The sequence below is a fragment of the Petaurus breviceps genome, unplaced genomic scaffold, assembly GCF_028583685.1.
Source record: "Petaurus breviceps papuanus isolate PSGF00001 unplaced genomic scaffold, PetGlider_PUasm1.0 126, whole genome shotgun sequence".
NCBI lineage: Eukaryota > Metazoa > Chordata > Mammalia > Diprotodontia > Petauridae > Petaurus > Petaurus breviceps.
This window is the reverse complement of record NW_027185655.1, coordinates 6,687,071-6,711,505: the sequence shown is the minus strand read 5'-3', so window position 1 is coordinate 6,711,505 and position 24,435 is coordinate 6,687,071. Positions and strand designations below refer to the sequence as shown.

The window sequence follows — 24,435 nt, the reverse complement described above, 5'->3', positions numbered from 1 at the left end:
AGATAGAGAGAGAAACAGAGACAGAGAGATAGAGAGAGAAACAGAGAGAGGGGAAGAGAGCAGGAGAGGGAGGGGGGAGACAGACGAGGGGAGGAAGAAAGAGAGCAAAAGAAAGAGGGAGAAGGGGGAGGGAGAGAGAGGAGGGAAGGGAGAGAGGGACAGAGACAGAGAGAGAGAAACAGAGAGAGGGGGAGAAAGCAGGAGAGGGAGGGGGAGGGAGGAAGAGGAGGGGGGAGACAGAAGGGGGAGGAAGAAAGAGAACAAAAGAAAGAGGGAGGAGAAGGGAGAGGGAGGGGAAGAGGGAGGGGGAAAAGAGTGGGGGGAGGGGGAGAGAGGGACCGAGACAGAGAGAGACACAGGAAGATATGAAACACAGACAGACAAAGAGACAGACACTGAGGGAGACAGAGACAGGGAAAGAAAGAGCTCTCTCATTTTAAATTGATGAAGCTCTCTGTTGCAATCAGGAAGGGTGGAGGGCCAAGCAGACACCCAGGGTTAGCCCACAGAAGGCAGGTGGATTCACTTGCTTGCCTGTTATCCCCCCCCCTCCCCCCCCCCTGCATATTGGCTTGGCTGCATTTGGCACATTCATCCATATTCCCAGTTCTAGAAGATTCTCTGGGGGCTTGGGAGGCTTAGACATTGCCCTTTCAAGTGTCACCCCAGTGCTTGGACTACAGAGTCTCAAAGAAGTCAGATGTCCTGACTCAGGTCAATCTAGCAGTTCAGACTGGAGAAGAAAGGAGACACTCAGATGTTGCCTAACATCTCCCAGGGAGGGTGTATTTAACATTAGCAGGAAGAGAGTATTTCACAAGTTCCTCAGTTTAACAAGACTGGCCTCAGCTGCCCTGGCAGCAGGCTTCTCCTGAGAAGGCCCAGCTTCTGTGCTGGGCTGTCATCCTCAGATGACCAGTGTAATGGGTATGTAAATTTTTAAGATCTTTCCTGCCCCTAGGCTAAAGTGCACCTGGAGCCTGGGGTGGGAGGCTTGTTTTTCAGTAGATACTTTTTGATTGGCCAGTGGGTCCAGAAGGTTGTTACGTTCTCTGAGCCAGGAGAAGGCTATATAAGCCCTGATTTGAGGCTTTACTTTGGGGCTCACTTTGAGAAGTGTTCTGTGATTTGTTCAGATGAGACTCTGGGAAGCTGTTGTTGAGAGCTCCCCTGGCTTTGAAAAACCCAGATGTTGATTTGGTATGGATGTATGGACAATTTGGAAACCTGTCTACTTGATCTGTTTCTGTCTTGATAATTCTGTCTGTATACTCTGAAGTTCGGGGTGCTGACCTTTTTCCCCTGAACGAGGTAAACGATATATGTCTGACTGATTAAAGTAAGCTTATTAACCCATTTTGAGTTGCTTTCCTTTATCAAAGCAGATCCAAGAACCTGTGGTAGCTGCAAACCCTGAGGACGCTTGGGGTGCTTGCTGCTACAACCAGGAAGCTAGGCTTCAAAACGGAGTCTAATGAAGTTGTGAGGAGAAAACTTCATTTGCCTTTTTGGCAAAAAATTTAGCCCAGCCCTCTGAGATGGGTGTTGCTATTATTTCCATTATACAGATGAGGAAACTGAAAGCTCAGAAAGGTTCCATGGAAAGCTGTGTCTGAGTCTTAGTTTGACCCTGTGGCATCCTGAATCCAAATCTAGGCTCAAGCCACCAGAGTATTCTTTAATCAGAAAGAGAGGCATACTGGGAAATAAGACATACAGGCACGGGGGTATAGAGGTCCACCTTGCCCTACCGGAAAGTCGGAGGGGGCATGGGGGAGGGTATAGGAGAGAGCAGATTAGGGGAGGGGTATACAGTGGGATCACTGTTTTGGGGTGGTGTGTATGTAGGGGAAAGACGGGGAGAAATTTTGCAACTCAAAATCTTGTGGAAATGAATGATGTAAACTAAAAATAAACATAAAATTTAATTTAAAAGAAAAAAAGAAAGAGATGCATAATATACAGGGGCAGCTAGATGGTGCAGTGCATAGAGTGCTGGGCCTGGAGTCAGAAACAACTGAGTTCAAATCCCTGAATGACCCTGGGCAAGTCACTTACCCTATTGGCCTCAGTTTCCTCAACTGTAAATTGGAGATAATAATAACACCTATCTCCTGAGGTCACAGTGCCCAGCACATAGTAGGTGGTTTATAAATATTTTTTCTTTCCTTCCAATAAACAAAAAAGATAGAACCTGGACTTGGGATTTCAATGATATAAAGAATGCCTGGGGGGCGGCCAGGTGGCACAGCAAATAAGAGCACTGGCTCCAGTGTCAGGATGACCTGGAGATCGAATCCCGGGCTCAGATACTCAGCACCACACCCAGAAATGACTGGCCGCGTAACCTTGAGCAAGTTACTTAACCCCGATTGCTTAAAAAAAAAAAATGAATGCCTGGGAGGCATCTAGGTGCACAAGAGAAAAAGCACCAACCCTGAAGTCAGGAGAAACTGAGTTCAAACTCAATCTCAGACACTTACTAGCAGTGTGACCCTGGGCAAGTCACTTAACCCCACTGCAAAAAAAAAATCGCCTGGATGAAGAAACTCCCTCTATCAAGGGAGTGGACATCTTCTCTGCCACTTGGAGTTGCTACTCCAGAGCACAGAGAAGTTAATTGTCTTGCTCAAAGTCACACAGCCAGTGTAATGTGGGTGATAGGCCTCGAACCCTAGGGCTTCCTAGCTGCCGGGCCCCCTCCCTACCCTCCATCGAATTTATGGGAGCAGACTCACATCATGAACAAAGTCCAAACTGTATCTTAAGGAGTGTGTGTGTGAGTGTGTGTGTGTGTATATATGTGTGTCTATGTGTGTGAGTATGTATGAGTGTGTGTATGTGTGTATGTATGTATGTGTGTATGAGTGTGAGTGCGTATGTGTTTATGAGTATGTGTGTATGTATGTGTATGAGTGTATGTGTGTATGTGTGAGTGTATGAATGTGTATGTGTGTGAGTATGTATGTGTGAGTGTGTATGTGTGTGAGTGTATGAGTGTGTGTATGTGTGTATGAGTGTGTGTGTATGTGTATGAGTATGTATGTGTGAGTGTATGTGTGTATATGTGAGTGTATGAATGTGTATGTGTGTATGAGTGTGTATGTGTATATGAGTGTGTATGTGTGTGTATGTGTACGAGTATGTATGTATGTGAGTGTATGAATGTGTATGTGTGTATGAGTGTGTGTGTGTGAGTATGAGTGTGTATGTGTGTGAGTGTATTGTGAGTGTGTGAGTATGAGTGTGTATATGTGTATATATGTGAGTGTGTATATGTGTGTATGAGTGTGTGTATATGAGTGTTGTGTGTATGAGTGTGTATGTGTGTATGTGAGTGTATGAGTATGTATGTGTGTATGAGTGTGTGTGCGTGAATGAGTGTGTATGTGTGTGCGTATATGTGTGTATGTATGTGCGTGAGTGTGTGTGTGTGTGTGTGTGTGTGTGTGTGTGTGAGGGGAGGAGGGGCCGCATGGGAATCTTCCTTACCGGATTAACTAAGCCCCGGGGCGCTTCTCCCTTCCCCTCCCCTGCCCATAGCGGCTGTCTGTCCGGTCCAGCTGCACCCCGCCCCCCCTCCCCCCGGCACCCCAGGACTCCACCCCCAATGCCCCTCCTCTTCACAGCTGGCCAGCTGCCGGCGCTTCCTGGGGCTCGGCCAGACGCCCTTGGCCATGAGCGGGGCCGCAGCTGTGCGGGGCGCCGGCGCTGGGGCGCGCCCGGGCTGGGGGGCGAGCTGGGGGCCCTCTCTCCTCCTGGGGCTGCTGCTGCTGCTGCGGGCGGGAAGGCCGGCCGGCTCGCTCGGCCCCGCCGCGGGGATAGCTCCCCCTCGCTTTAACGTGAGCCTGGACGAGGCGGCCGGCCGGCGCTGGCAGCCCGTGCTGGGCCACTTCGACCCCGGCTTTCTGCGGACAGCCTTGGCCACGGTCATCGAGTGAGTGCGCGGCCAGCCCGGGGGCAGCGGGCAGCGGGGCCGGGCTGGTGGGCTCCCAGGCTGGGCAGGGGCTAGGCCAGGCACGGGAACTCCGGCTCGCTCGGCTGCGGGCTGTGCGGGGCTATGCGGGGCTATGCGGGGCTATGCGGCGCAAGTGGAAAAGGCGCTCGCTGGCAATCAGAGCGTCTGCTTTCTGCTGCTGGCTGCGTTACCTTGGATAAGTCGCCCAGCCACTCTGGGCCTCAGTTCCCTCCTCTGGAAGATGAGGGGATTGGGCTATGCCTTCCTCTCGCTCTAAACTCCCTCCTCCGGTGATCTGTCCATCTCCGGAATTTTACGGACCATTGGTTTCTTCTGCACTCTTCCCCAACTGGGCGTAGCCCTAGAGAAAAAGGGTGGGAATGATACTAGAAGAATTACTGATTAAATGTGAGGACAGGTGGTGACAGATCGAAGGGAGCAGCTTCTCTTGTCCCGTACACAGTGCCTGCCACCTGTCCATCCTCTGGAGAATGGCACTCCATTCAGCCCATATGAGGAGGAGGTGGCCTTGTATTCCTGGGGTCTGGAGCTGGAAAGGACCTTAGAAGTGGTCTAGCCCAGGGGCTGGGGAAGCTGTGGCCCCTAGGTCCTTGGGTGCGGCCTTTTGAGCAGAGTCCAAGTTTTATAGAACAAATCCTTTTATGAAGGGGATTTGTTGTGTGAAGTTTGGATTCAGTCAAAGGGCTGCACTTAAGGACCTAGAGGGCCACAGCTTCCCCCACCCCGGTCTAGTCCAACACCTTCATTTTACAGATGAGGAAACTGAGACCCAGAGAGATGAAGCAACTAGTCCAAGGTCCCACAAGTACCGAGGGCTAAGGCTGGAATCCAATCGTAAATCCCCGACTCCAAATCCAGTGCCCTTCCCACTACTTGGAATGGCCTCTCTAGACTGTCTAGCTGAGGAAACATCTGCTCACATCAGTCTTTTGCCCAAGGCCACACAGTAAGAAACAGAAGCCTTCAGAAAGCTGTTAGCATCCATCCTTTTGTGAACATTTGTTTCTGTGTCTTTTTCAGGGAAACCGTCCCTAGCTGGGTTCATGATGTGCTCAGATCAGTGGCCTCGGAGATGGACAAGTTCCTGCCTCAGCCCTTTGAAGGAGAGATCAGGGGAATGTGCGATTTGCTGGGCCTAAATGTGGGAGACGGCATCCTCATCAATCTTGCCTATGAGTTCAGTGCGTGAGTATCCCTTCAAAGTCTAGCCTTCAGAAGTGGACAAGGCCCGGAGGAACAATGTGCGTGCAGTTTGAAGCCACCTGAGCTGTTAGAGAGAGAAAACGGAATCAGAAATCTTTCTTATTTCTCATTTCAAATGCTAATGGTTTCAAACCTCCCCACTCCCATCCCCTGAATTATTCTCACTTCCCTAGGTTCAAGTCTGGTTTTATACATTCACCTTTGTCTGCCTCAACTTTCTTTTTTATTTAATATTTTATTCCCCCCCCCCATTACACATAAAACCAATTTTTAACATTCATTTAAAATGTTTTTGAGTAGATCTGAACTTGTCTTCCTAACTCCAGCGGCAGTGGATAGAAAGCTGGGACTGGAGTCAGGTAGATTCCCTCTTCCCGAGTTCCAGTATGGCCTCAGACACTAACTGTGTGATCCTGTGTAAGGTGCTGTTTGCCTCAGTTCCTCATCTATAATGAGCCAGAGAAGGAAATGGCAAACTGTTCCAGTATCTTTGCCAAGAAATCCCCAAATGGGGCCAAGAAGGGTCACTAAAAAATGACTGAATAACAACTTGAGGCCCAGTGCTTTATCCACTGGGACACTTAGCTCTGGAAGAGATATAGTCATTTTTGTCCAACAGAGACACAAAGCGCATAGACAGCCAAATATACAAAAATACAAGCTAAGTGCCTTAAAGAGGTATCAAACAAAATGCCATATGAGGTCCAAAGAGGGATATTATTGCTAATGGGTAGGTGGCTTGGCAGGAGGGAAGCAAGGAAAGCTGAATGAAGGAACGGATTTTGAGTAGATCCTTAGAATAATTTAGTTGCTAGGTGGCACAGTGGATAGAACACTGGTCCTGGCATCAGGCCGACTACCAGCTGGGCAAGTCACTTAACTCTGATTGCCTCAAAAAAAAAAGGTCATTAAATTCTTATTCCTGTGTTTATATTTGTATTATGATCATATTTATAAATTAAACTCATATAGTATAGGGAAATCATGTAAGCCTGGCAAAAAAGCAAATTCTCAGAAATTAAAGAAGTAGCTTCATTGCGGTCTTAGAATTTTAAAGAGTTTTAGTGGGGAAATGATCTAGAGATTTTTAAGGGAACATTTTTAGGGATACCGAGTACTTATTGACCTTTTTTTTATGAGATGGATCTAGGGGAATGTGACTGCCCCCTTCATATTGTATATTTCCCATAACAGGTCTGGGTGCTAGAGAACAGAGTCTATGTCCTTCAGATTGGCTGGATGATGTCTGTTTGGCTTGTGTGCCATCTGCCATATGTGTACATCACATTGGCTGGGCCAGTTGTACGGCCACGGGAGTATGAATCTGTCTGGGCCCTGTGTTCTGTGGCTTCCTGTGCTCTGATAAGAGTATACAATGGAGCATACTTATGGTGGCATTAACTATTAAATGATGCCCAGAGAAAATTTTTTTAAATTATTTTTTTTCAGTGAACAAGCTGGAATGACTTACTCTATGACAGAAACACTTAGTCACTGCAGCCAGGAAAGTCTCTCTTAGTAGCAGAGACCATGTGCTCCACTGGAAGTATCTTTTTTTAAAATAATATTTTACTTTTTCCCCGGTTACATGCAAAGGCAAATTTTAACATTTTTTTAAAATTTGACTTCCAAATTTTCTTTCTCCCTCCATAACCTCCCCCCTGAGACAATAAGAAATTTGATGTAGGTTACTCATGTATTGGAACTATCTTTGAGAATCAAGGTTCACCTCCCCATCTCCATGACACATCTGAGTGGCACTCTTGTTGAATTCAAATGATGATGAAAGAGTCAAAATACTCAGAAAATTGTAATTTCAGAAGGACCAAACAGTTGTACATATAGATTTGTTGGCAGGGATAAGATCATATTTTTTTTTCTTCTGAAGACACAGGAGGTAGTTTGCATATGAAAAACCACTTTTAAAAAACCCATGATGTATTTTTTGTTTTCTCATTTCCTCATGTTGGTATGGTTCCCTCCCCCATCCCTCTCTCTTTTCTCAGATTTTGCACCAGCATCATTGCCCAAGATGTCAGTGGCAACATTTACCATGGTCGGAACTTGGATTATGCCTTTGGAAATCTTTTGAGAAAGCTGACGGTGGATGTGCAGTACATAAAGAATGGGCAGGTACAATGGGAGTCTGGCATGAACCGATGCTGTCCCCAATGACAGGAACAATATCCAAATGTGCTTTCAGTACAGAACGTAGACATTAGTGGACTAGATGTCATGTTAAGAGTGTTCTTGTAAAATGGAAGGTCAGCTTTTAACTCCCCACCCCTGTGCTCTCTCTCTTCTCATCAGATCCACTGATTAAAAGTAAACAGTCACTTTTTTTTCTTTTTGGAGGGCAATTGGGGTTAAGTGACTTGCCCAAGGTCACACGGCTAGTTTTTGTGTTAAGTGTCTGAGGCCAGATTTGAACTCAGGTTCTCCTGACTCCAGGGCCAGTGATCTATTCACTGCACCACCTAGCCGCCCCAACAATCACTTTTTTTTGCTAGTCTAATTGACTGGGAACCTTGCTTACCAGACTCTTGTTGATTAAAAAAAATATCCAACAGAAAAAAAAAAGACATCTGTCTTTTAATCTTCTTGTGTTAAAATGTAATTACTTTTATAAAATAGTTTTTGTTAAATATAAGTAACATACTTGGCGTTGGAAAGCAGAGCAAAATCCATCAACAAACTTTTATTTAAGTGACTTCTGCTTGGCCCTGAGGACACAATTACAAAGAACGAAATAATTTTTCCTAGCAACACGCCTATATTCTAACAGAATATGCACAAAAGAAAAAACCCAACAAAACCCCAAACTATATATAATAAGGATAATAAAGACAGTTACATGGTGCAGTGGCTAGAGTTCTGGGCCTGGAGTCAGGAAGACTCATCTTCCTGAGTTCAAATCTGACCTCAGACACGTATTAGCTGTGTGACCCTGGGCAAGTCACTTAACCCTGTTTGCCTCAGTTTTCCCATCTGTAAAATGAGGTGAAGTGTGACAAATGAAAAGTCTGAGAGACATGATTTCTGGGTAATTAATGATCAATTTATTAATTATGGCTAGCAAATAATTAACAGATTGATATCAGTGGCTTTCTCTAGTAAACTAAAGATGCCCTCTGGAGAACACTGAATGCTTAAAAAAAGTCTTTGGAAAAGGGGGAAATCAGCTCCAGTTGGTTAACAATTAATGAGGGGGTGGGCCTATTAATGAGGAAGTGGGCAAAAGGTCTTCAGCACCTCCTACAGAGATTGTGACCAAATCATGAGACTAAGCCATCTTCAGCAATCTAAACAAAACAATTCATCCCTCTGCTCAGACCACTCTGGCTGGTTTTCCCCCTCATAAACTGGGTCACCCTAAATCTAATGGAAAGTTCCAAGGACTGGGGCTTATTTCCTAAGGGCAAGATCTCACCTAGAGTGGATTCTGTTTGTAAGGTCTCCTAGCTCGGTGGGATCTCACCTAAGATTGAAAAGCATCTGTCAGAAATGTCCTTCTGAGACAAGCTGAATAAACCGGTTTCTGAATGAGGAAATAAGAAGGGAAAATATTAATCCTACTTCCATAATTGGTTAATAATATAAGAGAGAAATAATTATTTCTCTAATTAGGAAATGGCAAACCACACTAGTATCTTTGCCAAGAAAACTTAAAATGGGAGTCACTCACAAAGTGAATGAAAAATAAGTGAATATTATCATCAGTATTGTGAGGGAAAAAAATGAGATAACATCTGAGGTTCTCCACAAACCTTAAAGCATCACATAAACGTCAGCCATCCTAGTTCTGAAGCCTATGATCCAATGACAAGGCTGAGAGAGAAAGCCAAGGAGTCCTGAAGCTTAGATTCTTTTTTCTGTCCAGCCATTTATCAGCCATTTGAGCCTGGGTAATTCCCCTTGCCTCTCTGTATTGCAGTATCCTCATCAGCAACATGAGACTCTATCCTCCATTCTTCCTCAAGAGGTTTTTATGAGAATGAAACAAGATAATATATGTAAATGAGCTTTTGTCGCTGTGCAAACATTTATTAATCACCTGCTATGTCCAGTTCACAATGTGGAACTTCCTCCTCCCATAACTTATATCCCTAACACATACTAAAATTACCCGATACTATGACAGATAAGAATTTGGCGCTGACTTTATTTCAAGGTCCCGTATACATATGTGAATTATGGGTCAATACAAATATAATTTAGTTTACAAAAACTCAGTGCAACTTCAGGAATGTCTCTGACTGTGCAGTTGGGTACTTGGTGTGATGCCATGCATCGATCAGGAGGCTTTTCAGTCCGGTAGGAATAAGAAGTCAACATTAGCATGACAGAGGTTTGCAAAGTACTTTTACCAGCCCTATATCATGTTCCTTTTTGTTGTTTTTTGTTATTCACTTGGTTCAATTCTGTCTGACTTTTTGTGACCTCAGTTGGGGTTTCCTTGGCAAAGATACTGGAGTGGTTTGCCAGTTACCGATGAGGAAACTGAGGCGAACAGGGTTAAGTGACTTGGCCAGGGTCACCCAGCTAGTAAGTGTTTGAGCTGGGATTTGAACTCAGGAAAAGGAGTCTTCCTGACTCCAGGCTTGGTGCTCTGTGCACTGTGGCACCACCTAGAAGCCCATTTAATCCTTACAACAACCCTATGAAATAGGTGTTATTTCCATTTTTCAGATGAGCCAACTGAGGTTTAGGGGGGCTGTTAACTCTCCCAATATCACACAGCCTGCAGGTGTCTGAGTCAGAGGTAGGATTTGAATACAGGTCTTCCTGATACCAAGTTGAGAGTATTATTTACTATTCCATGCTATTAGGGTAGTTTAGATGATCCTGTTTTATTGTTGGGAATAGGCAGATAGAACTCTTATCTTGATTAATCATTCAAGGAGTAAGGGAAAATCCATTAGTAGAATTCAGGCTTCTCAGCTTCTAACTTGGTTTACTAAATTAATCAACTTCATGTGATCTGGGTTGATGGTTAAGTAGGCTCATTTTATACCCCAAAGAACCCTTTCTATGCTTCCTCATTTGTTCCTTACAATGAGAAGGTGAGGGAAGAAAAGCATCTGGTATTATTCCTAAATTATTGTTGAAGAGACTGGGGCAAAAGAAGACATATATGTGTGCTATTCTCTGAAATGATGTATTTGGGGTAATGGGATCTGGACTCAGGAGACCTAGGTTTGAATCCCAGATCTCTCATTTACTTGATGACCTTGGTCATTTCCTTTCGTCTAGGTCTCCATTTCCTTATCTCTGAAAGGTTTGATCATACGATTTCTAGAAGGTCCCTTTGTGATCTAAAATCATATAATTATCTGATTTGGGGTTAAGGTGAGAGGACATCATTTACTGTCTCAAACTATTTACTAAGTATCTCAAAACTCACTTTGGTATCTTTTTAGCAGATGAGTAAGAGTGAAACAAAAAAAGAATGAATTAGAAACCATGTTGCTTCCCACTCTGTCAAATTTCTAGAATTGTTTAAATGTGGTTGATTAGTTTTTGTCTCGAAAACAAGTCAGGAAGTTTGTAAATGGTGACAGTTAGCACCTCTCCTCTAGAATTATGTTCTTTTTACTGAAATTCACAAGAATATTGAGTAGGAGAGAAGAGGGAAACATGTAGTCTGTCTATGCTACAGTATTTGAGGTAAGAAGTGTGGAATAATCTTGTTTCCTTTGATTTCAGATTGCATACACAGGGACTACATTCGTTGGTTATGTAGGTTTATGGACTGGACAAAGTCCAAAAAAGTTTACAATTTCCGGTGATGAACGAGGTAAGCACATGAACCTTCATGCATTTTAATAGGCTTATTGACCATTCTACTTACAGCTTTAGCAACCTAATCAGAGTCAATGTTGGAAGTTAAGCATGATTGGGCTTGTTTAATATTTGAATGGGAGACTGCCTGAGAATACCATGTGTTGGAGGTACAGAATTAATAAGCAGCAAAGTATAATGGGTACAGAGATGTCCTCAGGGTCAGGAAGCCTCAGATTCAAGTCTCTGCCCCCTGACACACACTGGCTGTGTGACCTTGGACAGGTCACTTAACCTGTCTTTTAGTACACCAGACAACTTCCTAAGACAAGGTCCTTAACCTTTCTGTGTCTTTGGCTTTTAGTGAACCTTTCCTCAAAATAATGTTTCTAAGTACATAAAATAAATAACATTACAAGAGAAACCAGTTATATTGAAGTATAGTTATAAATGTTTTTTTTTTAATCCATGGACTCTAGGCTTAGAAGTTGTTCTCATATTAGATGCTGAATGATAATTGCTGATCTGTATTGTAGAAGGCCTCTTGCTACTGGGAATTCCCAGTCTGGCCCACCATCTTATTACATATTCTACTCCAATATCTCAGGAAGATAAGTCTGTTCCCTATGCCTGATGGACTTTAGAAAGGCTTCCCCCTACAGGTAGGCTTGGCTTCTAGCCCAGTTTTGTTGGGGGAAGAGGTAGAACTTTTTTTTGGTCTTTTGACCAAGACTGCATTGTTTATGCAACTCTTAACAGAAGTGAAATCAGTTTCTAATATAGTTAGTTCCTTATTTTTGCATATTTATTTGTAGTGGGTGGTTGGATTGGAGCCTGTGTAGGGATAGACCTATGTAGGTCATCCATGGAGCTGGGCTGGGATCATGTGGCCAATTCTGAGGATACCTTTACCCTGGCTCAGTGTTGAAGGCTTTTCTCTGTGAGATGTTATAATCACCCCTTCTTGTTCCCTATGACCTTTTGTTTTGGGATAAGGTAGCCCTGGTTGGTATCTTGGTCCTGATGGTAGGGCTGGAAGGGGTGGGTCTCAAAGGATCCACTGCTGAGCTGGGAAAAGCTGCCTACTCAGTAGATGTTAAAAGAAAAGACAGTTCTTACTATTATGTTCCTCTCCCTCCTTCTGTCTGTCTGTCTGGCTCTCTGTCCCTGCCTCTCTCTGCTTCTCTTTCTCTGTCTTTGTCTCTCTCTCTCTTTCCCTCTTTTTCTCTCTCTCTGCCTCAGTCTCTGTCTCTGTCTCTCTGTCTCTGTCTCCATCTGTTGAGTACATTTAGACTCCTTGAGCTTGCCCTTAGACTTCCCCTGAGGGGGAGGAGATCTGAGTCTGCTTCTCTCTTGGCAGCATTGGCAATCCATCACATGAAGGCTGCCATGTGCCCTTTGGCAGACATACCCTGGGATGTAGTTTGTCCAGGTTGGGTGACTCAACTTATTCAGGAAAGCAAGAATCTCTTAGAACTTCTACTTACTTATTTTGGGTTTCAATTCCCTCTTAATCCTTCTTGTCCAGTCTGAAAATCATTCTCCTTGAGAGGAAACAGAAGCAGTGTAGTTCAGTGGTTACAATCTTTCTGGGTTGTCTGCTCTCATTTCTCTGTACATTTATGCCATTATTTTGCCCACAGCACAACTTTGAAGACAAAGCCCATTCTTCTGTCTTTAGCATTATCTGCTCACAAAAGGCATTAGCCTTCCTTAGACTTTTCTTCTCTCCTTTACCTTCCTTTTCCATCTCTTATATGTATCCTTTTCCATTCTCATTTCCCTAGTGAGCTCCCTACACAGATCAAGAAGTTCTTTAAGACAGCCTTGCTTTTTTTTCTCTTTCCACATTGGAATTAATGGCAGCTTTTGGTAGGTTGGTAAGTGTGAGAACCTCTCATGCTTTTGGAGTCTCTGGTTATGGGACTGGTCATGTGTACTTCTGTCTGAACTCTTCAAAACTGGATCCTTCCAGAGCTGGGATGCATCTGCCTGTCAGACTATGCCCTGTAGTCCTCTCCTTATCTGCTGTGAGCCCTAAGACGGTGTGATATTTCCCCAAATTCTTAGTGTTTGTGTTTTTTTAATTAATAATTTCTTTTTGTTTAAAACTCATTAAGTTTGTTCTTTAGTCCAAACATCATTTTTCATAGGGTCACATATTTAGAGCTGGAAGCAACCTTTGAAGCCCTTTACTCCAACTCCCTTATTTTATATCTGAGGCCCAGATATGTAAGATGATTTGCTCAGGTTCACACAGCTAGCAAATAGCAGGACTGGGATTTGAACCCAGGTCCTCAGACTTCAAATTTTTTCTGTGGTTATCAATATACTCATTCTTAGAAATAACACCCTACCTTTTAGTCCAGGAAAATTAATAAGGTATGGTCGATAAAAAAAGTAAAAACAGGGGTGGCTAGGTGGCACAGTGAATAGAGAACTGACCCTGGAGTCAGGAGGACCTGAGTTCAAATCTGGCCTCAGACACATAACACTTACTAGCTGTGTGACCCTGGGCAAGTCATTTAACCCCAATTGCCCTGCCCTCCCCCCCTCCAAAAAATCAAAACAAAAATGAAAATAAAAACAAAAAACTGCCCTCAGAGTTGGGAAGCCTTGAGTCCAAGTACTACCTCTAACACATACTAGCTGTGTGACCTAGGACAAGTCACTTAATCTCTGCTGCATCCTAAGGAACTCTTAAAGCTGCAGAGCAGATGTTGACCTATAGGTAGAAGTTTCCTCAATGGAATTCCCTTCGAATATGAAATTACTTGGTTCAGTATCTACCCCCTTCCTTCCTACAAAAGCAACAACCTTGGTAAACAAGGGATCTGGTATAAAACTTGCATGAACGACTGCAGTTTGGGATGGGGTATGCTTATGCAGAGGTCAATTAGACTTGTCTAGAGCTTCATGTGTATAAAGGACTTGTACTCTGGTTACTGAACACACAGACCTCACTAGCTTCCAGACACTGAATGTTACCCAGTATTTGGTTACTGGGACTCATCCTTTTTCTAATCACACTCCTGCCAAGTCTTCGGGCTATGTATTCAGGAAATAAAATGGAAACTAAGTAAATTTGGAGCAGCATATATAGAATTGTCCATTCCTTATTTTTATCAATTGTGTTATGCAGTGATCAATAGACTTTGCTCCTGCCCTAATACTTTCCCCCCAATTTTGTAGATAAAGGTTTTTGGTGGGAGAATGCAGTGGCGGCTCTTCTCAGAAAAAATTGTCCTGTGAGCTGGCTCATCAGGAATGTAAGTCTGTTTTCTGTTGAGCCTGTCCGTGTTAACTTGGTTTTCTGTACTGTGATTTGTATTCTGATGCACCAGGAAACTGCATTATACAAGCACCTAAACAGTTACTTTGGTATTTGCAAAGTCCTTGAAAACTCTAAGGTTGGTGCTTTCAGCAATACCCTGATTACAGTAGGTAGGTGACCACTAACAAAGTTTTACAGACTTTTTGTTTGTGTGAATTTTGATGGCTCAGGGTGAGTGTAAATAGCAACTGTCTGTTCTGACCAGAAACTCTGATGGGTTTTCCCTTTAAGACTGATTCTTCTATGTAGGCAAACTAGCCCATCTTTTGTCTCAATTCTTACCTGGTCTTTAACTACTGAATGGGTGTTGCCTCCAACATGTTGAGACCTGGGAAAGACATTAGTTTAAAAAAGACCAAGAGCCAGGCATCTTGACCAATGTCTTGCCACCAGACCCCCAGTGACTGATGACTTTGCACAGACCTACCTCACTCAAATCCAGTTCACTTGCAAGTCTAGACATCGCTGTCCTGAGGTCATTGGTCCTCTACAAGAACAAAGGAGGAAGAAGAACATGTCTTTTATTTGTATCATCAAGAGCTGATTTCCTCTTGATATCTTTCTTCTGGACTCACTGAACCAATTTCTAAAGGTCCCTAGGAAGCTTGGTCTATCATCTTTTATCCTACGGCTTATTGCCTCCTATCAGATTCTTTCATGAAATTTACTTATGCATCATAAAGGATGACTTCATGTATTTGCATGTTTATAATAGAAGACCTTGTCATTTGACCCCTTTTCTGTGATTGAGTCTGTCAAGACCAACTCTCTTATAATTAAGTTTGTAATAAATAAACCAAGTACCTCTCTGCTTTGCAGGCCTTTCGGCCACCCATTTGTATAAGAGCCCAGCATGTGCAAGATTGATGGTTTTCATTTGTCTTTTTTGGGTAGACCCTAGAAGAGGCTGAGAACTTTGAAGCTGCTGTCATCAAACTGTCCAAAACACCCATTGTTGCAGATGTGTACTATATCGTTGGAGGCGTGTCCCCCAAGGAGGGCGTGGTCATCACGAGAAATAGAGGTGGTCCTGCAGACATCTGGCCTCTTGATCCCACAAACGGAGAGTAAGTAGAAGTGGGAGCTTCCTCCACCTGCTGACACCTGATACTTGTGAATCAATGAGATTCATGTAGAATTCTGATGATCAAATCTACTTTTACTATTTTTACTTTAATATTAAATATTTTATTTAACATTTATATCAAATTCTGGTGGGTTCTGAATTATGCAATCAAAATTATATGTTTCTACAAGGCATGCCTAGGGTCACTTTCTCAGATTATTTTTTTTTAATGTATTGTTTCTTAGGTGGTTCCGAGTTGAGACAAATTATGATCACTGGAAACCAACTCCCCCATGGGATGATCGAAGGTACATTTCTGCAAGGGTTTGGGGATTAAGGTACTTTTTCTCTATTAAAAGAATGAACCGGTGAATAGAGCACCGGCCCTGGAATCAGGAGGACCTGAATTCAAATCCAGCCTCAGACACTTAACACTTACCAGCCATGTGACCTTGGGCAAGTCACTTAACCCCAATTGCCCTGCTCTCCCCCCTCCAAAAAAAGCAAAAAAAAAAAAAAAAGAATGACCCTCTCACACAGAAGCAGGAAAACTATAGAAGTTGAGAAGCATTTCTTCTTAGGCATATTTGTTTGACTTTTTTTTCTATGACTAAAGAATGATATAGAAAAGTGTCTTTGGTAGCTTCAGGACTAACCATTTATAAAGCTAAAGGCATGTCTAGCCACCTGGTTTTGCTGAGAAAAGCAATAGGGAGATTTATTGGTGGAAGAACTACTCAGAAAGAAGGTAAGACCAGTTATTTCTATCAATTTGGAAATGAGGTCTGCAGGTCTTATTATCTTTCCCCCCAAATCCTCTTTTCTGTTGAATTTCCCTATTTCTGTCAAAGGATCACCATCCTTCCAGCCTCCCAGTTCATCACCTTGGCTTTATATTCCATTTCTCTGTCTCCCTTATCTCCCAAAGCCAATCTGTTGCCAACCCTTACCATTCTACCTGTACAACATCTCTTGTGGCTGCCACCCTAGTTCCATGTCTTCCTTGATTATTGTGGCACCTCTGAATAGATCTCCCAGCTTCAAGTCTCTTCCCTCCACACAGCTGCTGAAAGGACTCTCCTTAATGGCAAAACCAACTATTATATTTCACTGCTTCATAAACTCCACTGGTTCCCTATTTCCTCAGGTTTCATCCTATCTTTCCAGTCTCATTATTCAATATTCTCCTTCTTACACTCCAAGACTAGGGCTCAGGCTTTTTTGTATGCATCATGGACCCCACTGGCAATCAGATGAACCTATGGACTCCTCAGAATAATGTTAAATGGATAAATTAAAAGATGTAGGATGGCAAAGATACCAATTATACTGAAATAAAGATATAAAATTTTTCTGGTCCAGTTTTACAGACCCCTCCTCTCTTCTCCCCCATCACCAAACTCAATCCATGAATCCCATAGATCAGTGGTCTAGTCAAACCGATTTCCTCTCTGTTTCTTATACATAACACTCCATTCCTGTTTCTGTGCCTCTGAACGGTCATCCTCCTCACTTCCATTTTACAGGATTCCTGTCTTTCTTTAAGGTACAGCTCAAAGGGCCACCTCTTATACAAGAGGCCTTTCCTATTCTATCTCTACAACTGCGTTGTCCTTATAGTTTTTAATATATGTTTATTCAGTACATACTTATATACATATGCTGTCTCCTGTGACAGCAGGAGGGCTCCTTGAGAGCAGAAACTATCATTTTTTTTCTTAGTATCCCCAGTTCTAGGCACGGTGCCTAACACAGAGTAAGGCAGGCCCTTTAGAGTAAATGCTTTATAATTGGTTGAGAGTGGAATGTTCCAGGGAACCGAGCTTCACCTTGTACTATTTAACATTTTCATTAATTATTTGAATAAAGGCATGCTTAGCAACTTTGTGGATGATACAAATTTGGAGACCTATCAGATGTCCTTGCTGACAAAGTCAGGATCCTGGAGTCAGCATCCAAAAATATTTTGATACACTAAAAAATGGAATTGACTCTAATTAGATAAAATCAAATAGAGATCAATGTAAAGTCATACATTTGGGTCTAAAAATCAATTTCATAAGTACATTCATAATTCATGCTAATTAAGACCCAGTTGTAGAAGGCAGAGGAGGGACGGTTAGATAATTTTGTTTGGAAAAGACATTTTAGTGGATTGCATACTCAGTATTAGTTTACATTGTTAATAGCAGCCAAAAAAGCTAATGCAATTCTGAGTGGTGTTTAGAGAGGAATAAGTGCCAGGAAGAAGGAGGTGTGAGAGGTCTGCTGTACTTGGCCCCAATCAGACTACTTCTGAAAGACTGTGGTCAGGTCTCTAGGTGCCTGATGTTAGGAAGGACGCAGATAAACTGAAGAATATTCAGAGGAAAGTAATCAGGATGGTGAAGGGCCCCATGCCTACGCCATGTTTGAAGGCAGGAATGATAGAGCCCAGGAAAGAGAACAAGGTGGCTACCTTCTAGTATGCTTAACAAATTTATATATGGAGGAGGGGTCAGATGTGTCCGGAACACAAAACCAGGAGCACTGGAAGGAAGCTGCAGAGAGGGAAATTTGGACTTGGTGTCAGGGAAATTTCTTAACAGTGAAATCTGGAATGGGCTGCCAATGATGAACGGGCCATCCCTAGGTTAGCCACTTCTTGGGTAGATTGTGCTGGGCATTCTGTTTCAGGTTTTACTAGATTCTCATTTATATCCCTTTCCACTATAAATTTTGTAATTTGATGATTTGTTGTGTCTCAAACATATCTCGAGGATTTTGTATTGACCGATAACATTCAATGATTTCCCCCACAGAACACCTGCTATCAAAGCCCTTAACTCAACTGGACAGGAAAATATCAACTTTGATACACTTTTTAAGGTACCTTGAGGTTGTTAGTTGTTTTTATTTTTATTTTTGTACAAATGACTCAGAAATCTATTAATAGAATAAAATAGTGCCACAGAATGACATGATTTGAAAACAAATGTAGCAGATTATATTTGGTTATCAGAGACTGATGAAATTATTTGTGTCTGAATATTACCTAGCTGAAATATTTTTATTTTATTTTTAAGAGTTTGATATTGTAATATTTTGATAATTTCTAGACTTCTCTAGGCAAAATAATTAATATTATCCTTCTCCCTCTCTACCCTCTATGTCCAATTACTGTCTTGTCTTAGCCCCCTTCTGTTCTACTTGTATTTCAGTTTTGTTTCAAAGAATTTCTGTATAATGGGATTTTTTCAATTTTAAATGCAGGTTTTATCAGTGGTTCCAGTTCTGAACAAGTAAGTGTCTTCAATGTCATTGATTAAGAATGTTTGGTTTTTTTTAAGAAAACAAATGAAAAACTAAAGCAAAAGAGGAAAAATAAAGTAAAACAAAGTTTGCTTCAATCTGCATCCCTTTATGCCAACATATGTTTATTTTGCCCCTGCTCCTTGAAAGGAGGACGTTAGTTTGTTTTCTTTGTATTTCCAATGCCTAACAGTGCCTGGTGCATGACCAACAATTAATACATGTTTGCTGACTGATTAATTACCTTCTATGTGTAAAGCTCCACACTAGGTACTGATGAAAATGCAAAATTTACAAAGGCAGTGGGGCCGAGCAGATAGCATGCTAGTCAGGCAGACCTGAATTCGAATCCTGCCTCTGACACGAGCTATGTAACTGTGGGCAGATCGCTTGCTTACCTTAGCCTTGGTTTCCTCATCTGTAAATTGTACAGAAGAGAGAATCACCGCTGTACCTGTCTCATAAGGTTCAGATAAGATAATTGGTGTAAAGCTTTCTAGAGACTTGATAAAGCATCTTGTAAACCTTAGCAGCTATGATCATTTCTCTTATTACCTCCCGTACATTGCATGTATCTTATATGTATACAGTTGTCAGCATATTATCTCCGCCCTTTACAATGTGAGCTCCTGAGGGCACGCATTGTATCAGTACCTTTCTATGTATTCACAGTGCTTGGCACACAGTCAGAGCTCAATAAATGCTTGTAGATTGATTGTTGCATACAACACAATCCCTACCCGATTGCAGGCTTACAGTCTAGTAGGGGAATAAGTTATAAACACAGATAACTATAATAATATCGTATCTAACGACAATTACAATAGCAATACGCCACCTAAGAAAAGTGGTGACGATGGACGAGAGTTTATGTTGAGTTCTTGGGACCACCCCAAGACCCTTGGGTGAGGCTGGTCACAGAGATGTTACTGTAGCCTGAGCTAGTACTAACCATACCTCTTTTACTTACACAACACTCAGCAAAAACTTGGTGTGCCCTGTGTTTATGGGAAAGCACATATCGCATTCCTTTCACTTACTAGTTCATACTGCCTGTCCTGGGTATGTACACAGACATGTATATTTGCTGATGGGGCTAGGGGTGTGTGTGTGTGTGTGTGTCTGTGTGTGTGCGTGCACGCATCTGTGTGTGTATGTGTGTGTGTGACTTAAGCCTGTGAGGAATCTTTTCTTTTTTTGTGGAGGCAAACAGGGTTAAGTGACTTGCCCAGGGTTACACGGCTAGTAAGTGTCTGAGGTCAAATTTGAACTCAGGTCCTTCTGACTCCAGGGCTGGTGCTTTATCTACTGTACCACCTAGCTGCCCTGTGAGGAGTTTTTTCAGTTGAAATGGGTTAGTATTCATATGGGAGGACTTTGAAGATGTGTATTTATCTTCTACATAATACATGGATTTGTGAGTGTCCTTGCATAATTACACTATTTCCCCACCTCATTTGTTCTTGGCCAAGAGATTGCTCACAATGGGTGGACATCAGTATGGAAAGTATATATCTGTTTGGGAGAAGATGGAATGTGTGGTTGGTTATTCCTTGCCTAGAGCCCTTTGGGAACTTAGAAACTACAAGGCTAAGATCATGGGCATGCACAAAGGAGGCGGAATCATCAAGGGTATAAAGGGTGCAGAGAGATGTCCTGTGTGCTTAATGTTAGCTCTACCACTAGGGACTTGGGTCCTGAATTTGAAGTGGTCATGTCACAGATGCCCTGCCTGGCCCCTCACCCACAAGAGCTTTATGTGAGCATGGCTGTCTGATTACTTTACTTTTATCTTCATCAAGGATGATGATAGGTATGAACAATCCTTTCTCTCTTTTTTCTTTCAGTTTAACAGTTTATACAACAGTCATGAGCGCTGCAAAGCCAGACAAATACACGACTCAGATCAGAAACTGAGGGCAAAAGACGTAAGTAAGAACAGGAATGAATTTAATTTAACCATGAAAACTGCTGAGAGAAATGCCCACTCTTTCATTGCCTGAAATTTCTCTTTCAAAGGAAAGGAACCTTACATCACTTGCTTGACATGATATAGGAAAGTCTTGTTCCCCCACTAGAGTGTAAGTTCCCTGAGAGCAGGATTAGTGAACCAATTGTCTGCATCTTTTTTAGCAAATCTCTGCTCATTGTAGACTCAGTATTTGTAGAATTGCCTTGAAAATTTTTAAACTATAATAATAGCCATGAGCAAGTCACTTAACCCTGTTGGCCTCAGTTTCCTCATCTGTAAAATGAACAGGAGAAGGAAATGGCAAACCACTCCAGTATCTTTGCTAAGGAAACCCCAAATGGGGTCACAGAGAATTGGACACTACTGAAATGACCGAACAACAATAATGCTTATATGGTACCTGCTATGTATCAGGCACTGTGCTGAGTACTTGACAATTATTACTGACCCTCATAACAACCCTGGGAGGCAGGTGCTACTATCGTGTCCATTTTATAGGTAAGAAAACTGAGACACAAAGAGAAGTTAAGTGACTTGGCCAGGGTAACACAGGTAATAAGTGAGGCTGGATTTGAAATCAGGTCTTCCTGACACAACACCAGTCTCTCTACCCACTGAACCACTTCTGTTTACTTTGAATATTGACATGGAACCTGAGCTCCCATTTTTACATTGTAGGCCTGGGAGAAAACTTGCCTAGTCACTGACTCATTGTGAATTCAGTGATGGGGCATTTAACTGGCAATGTTGGAGTTTTTCCAACTGAGAATAAAAATCTACGAGGTTTGTTGTACACCTACCTAAGAAAAGTGGTGACAATGGACAAGAGTTTATGTTGAGTTCTTGGGACCACCCCAAGACCCTTACATACCTCTTTTATTTACACAACACTCAGCAAAAACTTGGTGTGCCCTGTGTTTATGGGAAAGCACATATTGCATTTATAAGCATGACTTATCCCTAGATTTTAAACTACTGGCATTAACTATTGAGATACAAAGTGTACCCTTGAATAACTGTTAATTAAGAGAGACCTGCACATCCCCAGGTGTTCCTTGAAATTTTATTTGGTTTGAATCCTTGATATTTTGACAGATGAATTTTTTTTAAGTTTATTTCCTTTTCCCTTCTATCAGGTAAAAAGAAAAAGCTGAATTTTCCAAGCACTGCAATTTAAAAAAAAAAAGCCTAAGTGAATATAATGTAATCTTTTTTGAAGACATCTACATTATACAAAGCTACCATATCCAAATGGGACCCTATAAAACCAGTTTTAGTAAGTAGGACGATGGCAGCTGCTGCCCAAAGGGGTTAGATTTTTCAGACTCATTCACAAATGATAATCTGAATAGCCACTGGTTTTATTTATCCCAATTTGAAGATCCTAAAAAGACAGGTAGTGGACACTGCGAACTCTGTCTGTCCAAGAATTCATACTCTTAATAAATACAAAGAACGTCCACCTTTCCTTGCTCCAGGCTATCCGCCTGCCAAATGAACTGATGAAGGTGAAGGAACTATTGTAATATGTTTGGGGGAAGAAGCAGAATTCTAACCAATACAAACACTGAGCCTGTATGATGCCTTCCATTTTTGGATAATGAAAGCATGATTTTTATTATATTTTTCTATGCAACTGGGATTTCTGATCTTTTATGAACTTCCTGTTTAAAATTTCTGCTAGACTTGAATCAGTTGGAAAAAAAACCTAACCTATTTTCTTACTGCTTCTAAATAGTAATCTACCATCCCAATCCTCACCATTATTATGTCAATTGGTGGGCTAAGCAACAAGTTGGTAAATCATTTTGAACAATTGAATAAAAGTTTTATAAAGATTCCGTATTGGCATTTGTGGTATTCGCCTTACCTTTTTTTTCATCAATCATAAAGATATGGTTCTGATCCACAACCACCAAAGAATAATACTTTAGTGACAGAAAAAGTCCGTTTGTGAAACCAAAAAGAAAGTGATTTCCTGAAGCTCTTAATTTGCGGAAGGAGTTGTCTGTTTGTTTAACAGGCTCCAGAATATTTCACACAGTAGGGGCAATAATTAACAGTGCCCCAGCCATGTAGGCGGGATTGGCTTTCCCCTAAAAGCCAGGGAAGCCGTACTAGGGCTTGATTAGTTCAAGGGGCTAAGGCTTGAGTTTTCTGGTGAGGTAGGTGTAGCAGCAAGCACCGCAAGTGTCCTCAGGGTTTGCTGCCAACACAGGTTCTTAGATCTGCTTTGTTAAAGGAAAGCAACTCAAAATGGGTTAACAACCTTACTTTAATCAGTCAAACATATATCGTTTACCTCGTTCAGGGGAAAAAGGTCAGCATCCTGAACTTCAAAGTATACAGGCAGAAGTATCAAGACAGAAACAGATCAAGTAGACAGATTTCAAACTGTCCAACCATTACATCCATACCCAATCAACATCTGGGTTTCAACATCTGGGTTTTTCAAAGCCAGGGGGGCTCTGGACAACGGCTTCCCAGAATCCATATCAAATCACAGAACACTTCTCAAAGTGAGCCCCCAAAAACAAAGCTACACATCAGGGCTTATATAGCCTTCTCCTAGCTCAGAGAATGTAACAACCTTTTGGACCCACTGGCCAATCAAAAAGTATCAACTGAAAAACAAGCCTCCCACCCCAGGCTCCAGGTGCACTTTAGCCTAGGGGCAGGGAAGATCTTTAAAATTTACATTCCCATTACAGTAGGTCAGAAGAAGTTGGTGTCTTTCAGGTTTAAAGGCTGTCTGCCAAACCCATCTCACCCAGCAGATCCTGTTGATTCGAAGTTTCTGTATGGTGATGGTTATGTGAACCTGACTCAGGTCTGTGTCCTTAAAAAAGATCCTTCCCATGCTCTCATTAAGTCAGCTTTTTTTAAAGTGTTGGTTGATATACAAGTATCTCATTTCATTCAAATCCTGAGTCTGAACTGCTGAACCAGCCGTATTCCATGACACTGACTCGGAGTCGACATTTGAAGATGCAATCCCATGTGATGTTTGACCTGTATGTCCAGAGAAGCCTCGGATTAGATAATCTGGAACTTGGGAGGTGGGATGGATTCTACTGTGTTCTTAAACTCCATTGCTGTCACCAGCATTCCTATGTATCGGACCCTTTGTCTTCTGAAGCCAAACTGCCCACGAGCTGTTCTGTGAAATCTGTGCATACTAACATTGAATCATGGGCCATCGGCTTTAAAAATCTATGAGAAAGGTTGGGTTCCATTGAGCAACATTTACTGAGTAGGATGTACTCCATTAATTGTGGAGCTGGGAAAACTTGAATTCTTTTTCTCACTTGGGACACATTCTAGCTATGTAGATCTGGGCAAATTCCTTAACCTCTCTGGGTCTCACAGGGTTCTTGAAGGTGATATTTGAAAGTGATATCTTGAAGATAATTCTTATAAAGCATTACATTTTTTAAATTTATTTATTTATTTTTTAAAGCAATCGGGGTTAAGTAACTTGCTCAAGGTTACATGGCCAGTTATTTCTGGGTGTGGTGCTGAGTATCTGAGCCCAGATTTGATCTCCAGGTCATCCCGACACTGGAGCCACCTGGCCGCCCCTTAAGCAATTGGGGTTAAGTAACTTGCCCAAGGTTACACGGCCAGGTGTTTCTGGGTGGGTGCTAAGTGTCTGAGCCTGGCATTTGATCTCCAGGTCATCCCAACACTGGAGCTGATGCTCTTACTCGCTGTGCTACCTGGCCGCCCCTTTAAATTTATTTTTTTCCAATTACATGTGAAGCTAGTTTTTAACACTTTTCAAAATTTTGTGTTCCGAATTCTCTCTC

At 42.3% G+C, this 24,435-nt stretch overlaps 1 protein-coding gene across 1 annotated transcript; it reads left to right on the top strand.

Moving 5' to 3' along the window:
- Window positions 1–3,641: 3,641 nt before the first annotated feature.
- Window positions 3,642–22,477, top strand: NAAA (N-acylethanolamine acid amidase). Its single transcript, XM_069091946.1, has 11 exons — window positions 3,642–3,937; window positions 5,000–5,164; window positions 7,189–7,315; window positions 10,889–10,979; window positions 14,156–14,232; window positions 15,192–15,364; window positions 15,609–15,671; window positions 18,165–18,231; window positions 18,616–18,644; window positions 20,502–20,582; window positions 21,763–22,477. Exons 1-10 carry the CDS (start codon window positions 3,678–3,680, stop codon window positions 20,569–20,571), a joined length of 1,122 nt encoding a protein of 373 aa, XP_068948047.1. The 5' UTR covers window positions 3,642–3,677; the 3' UTR covers window positions 20,572–20,582; window positions 21,763–22,477.
- The last annotated feature ends 1,958 nt before the right edge of the window (window positions 22,478–24,435 follow it).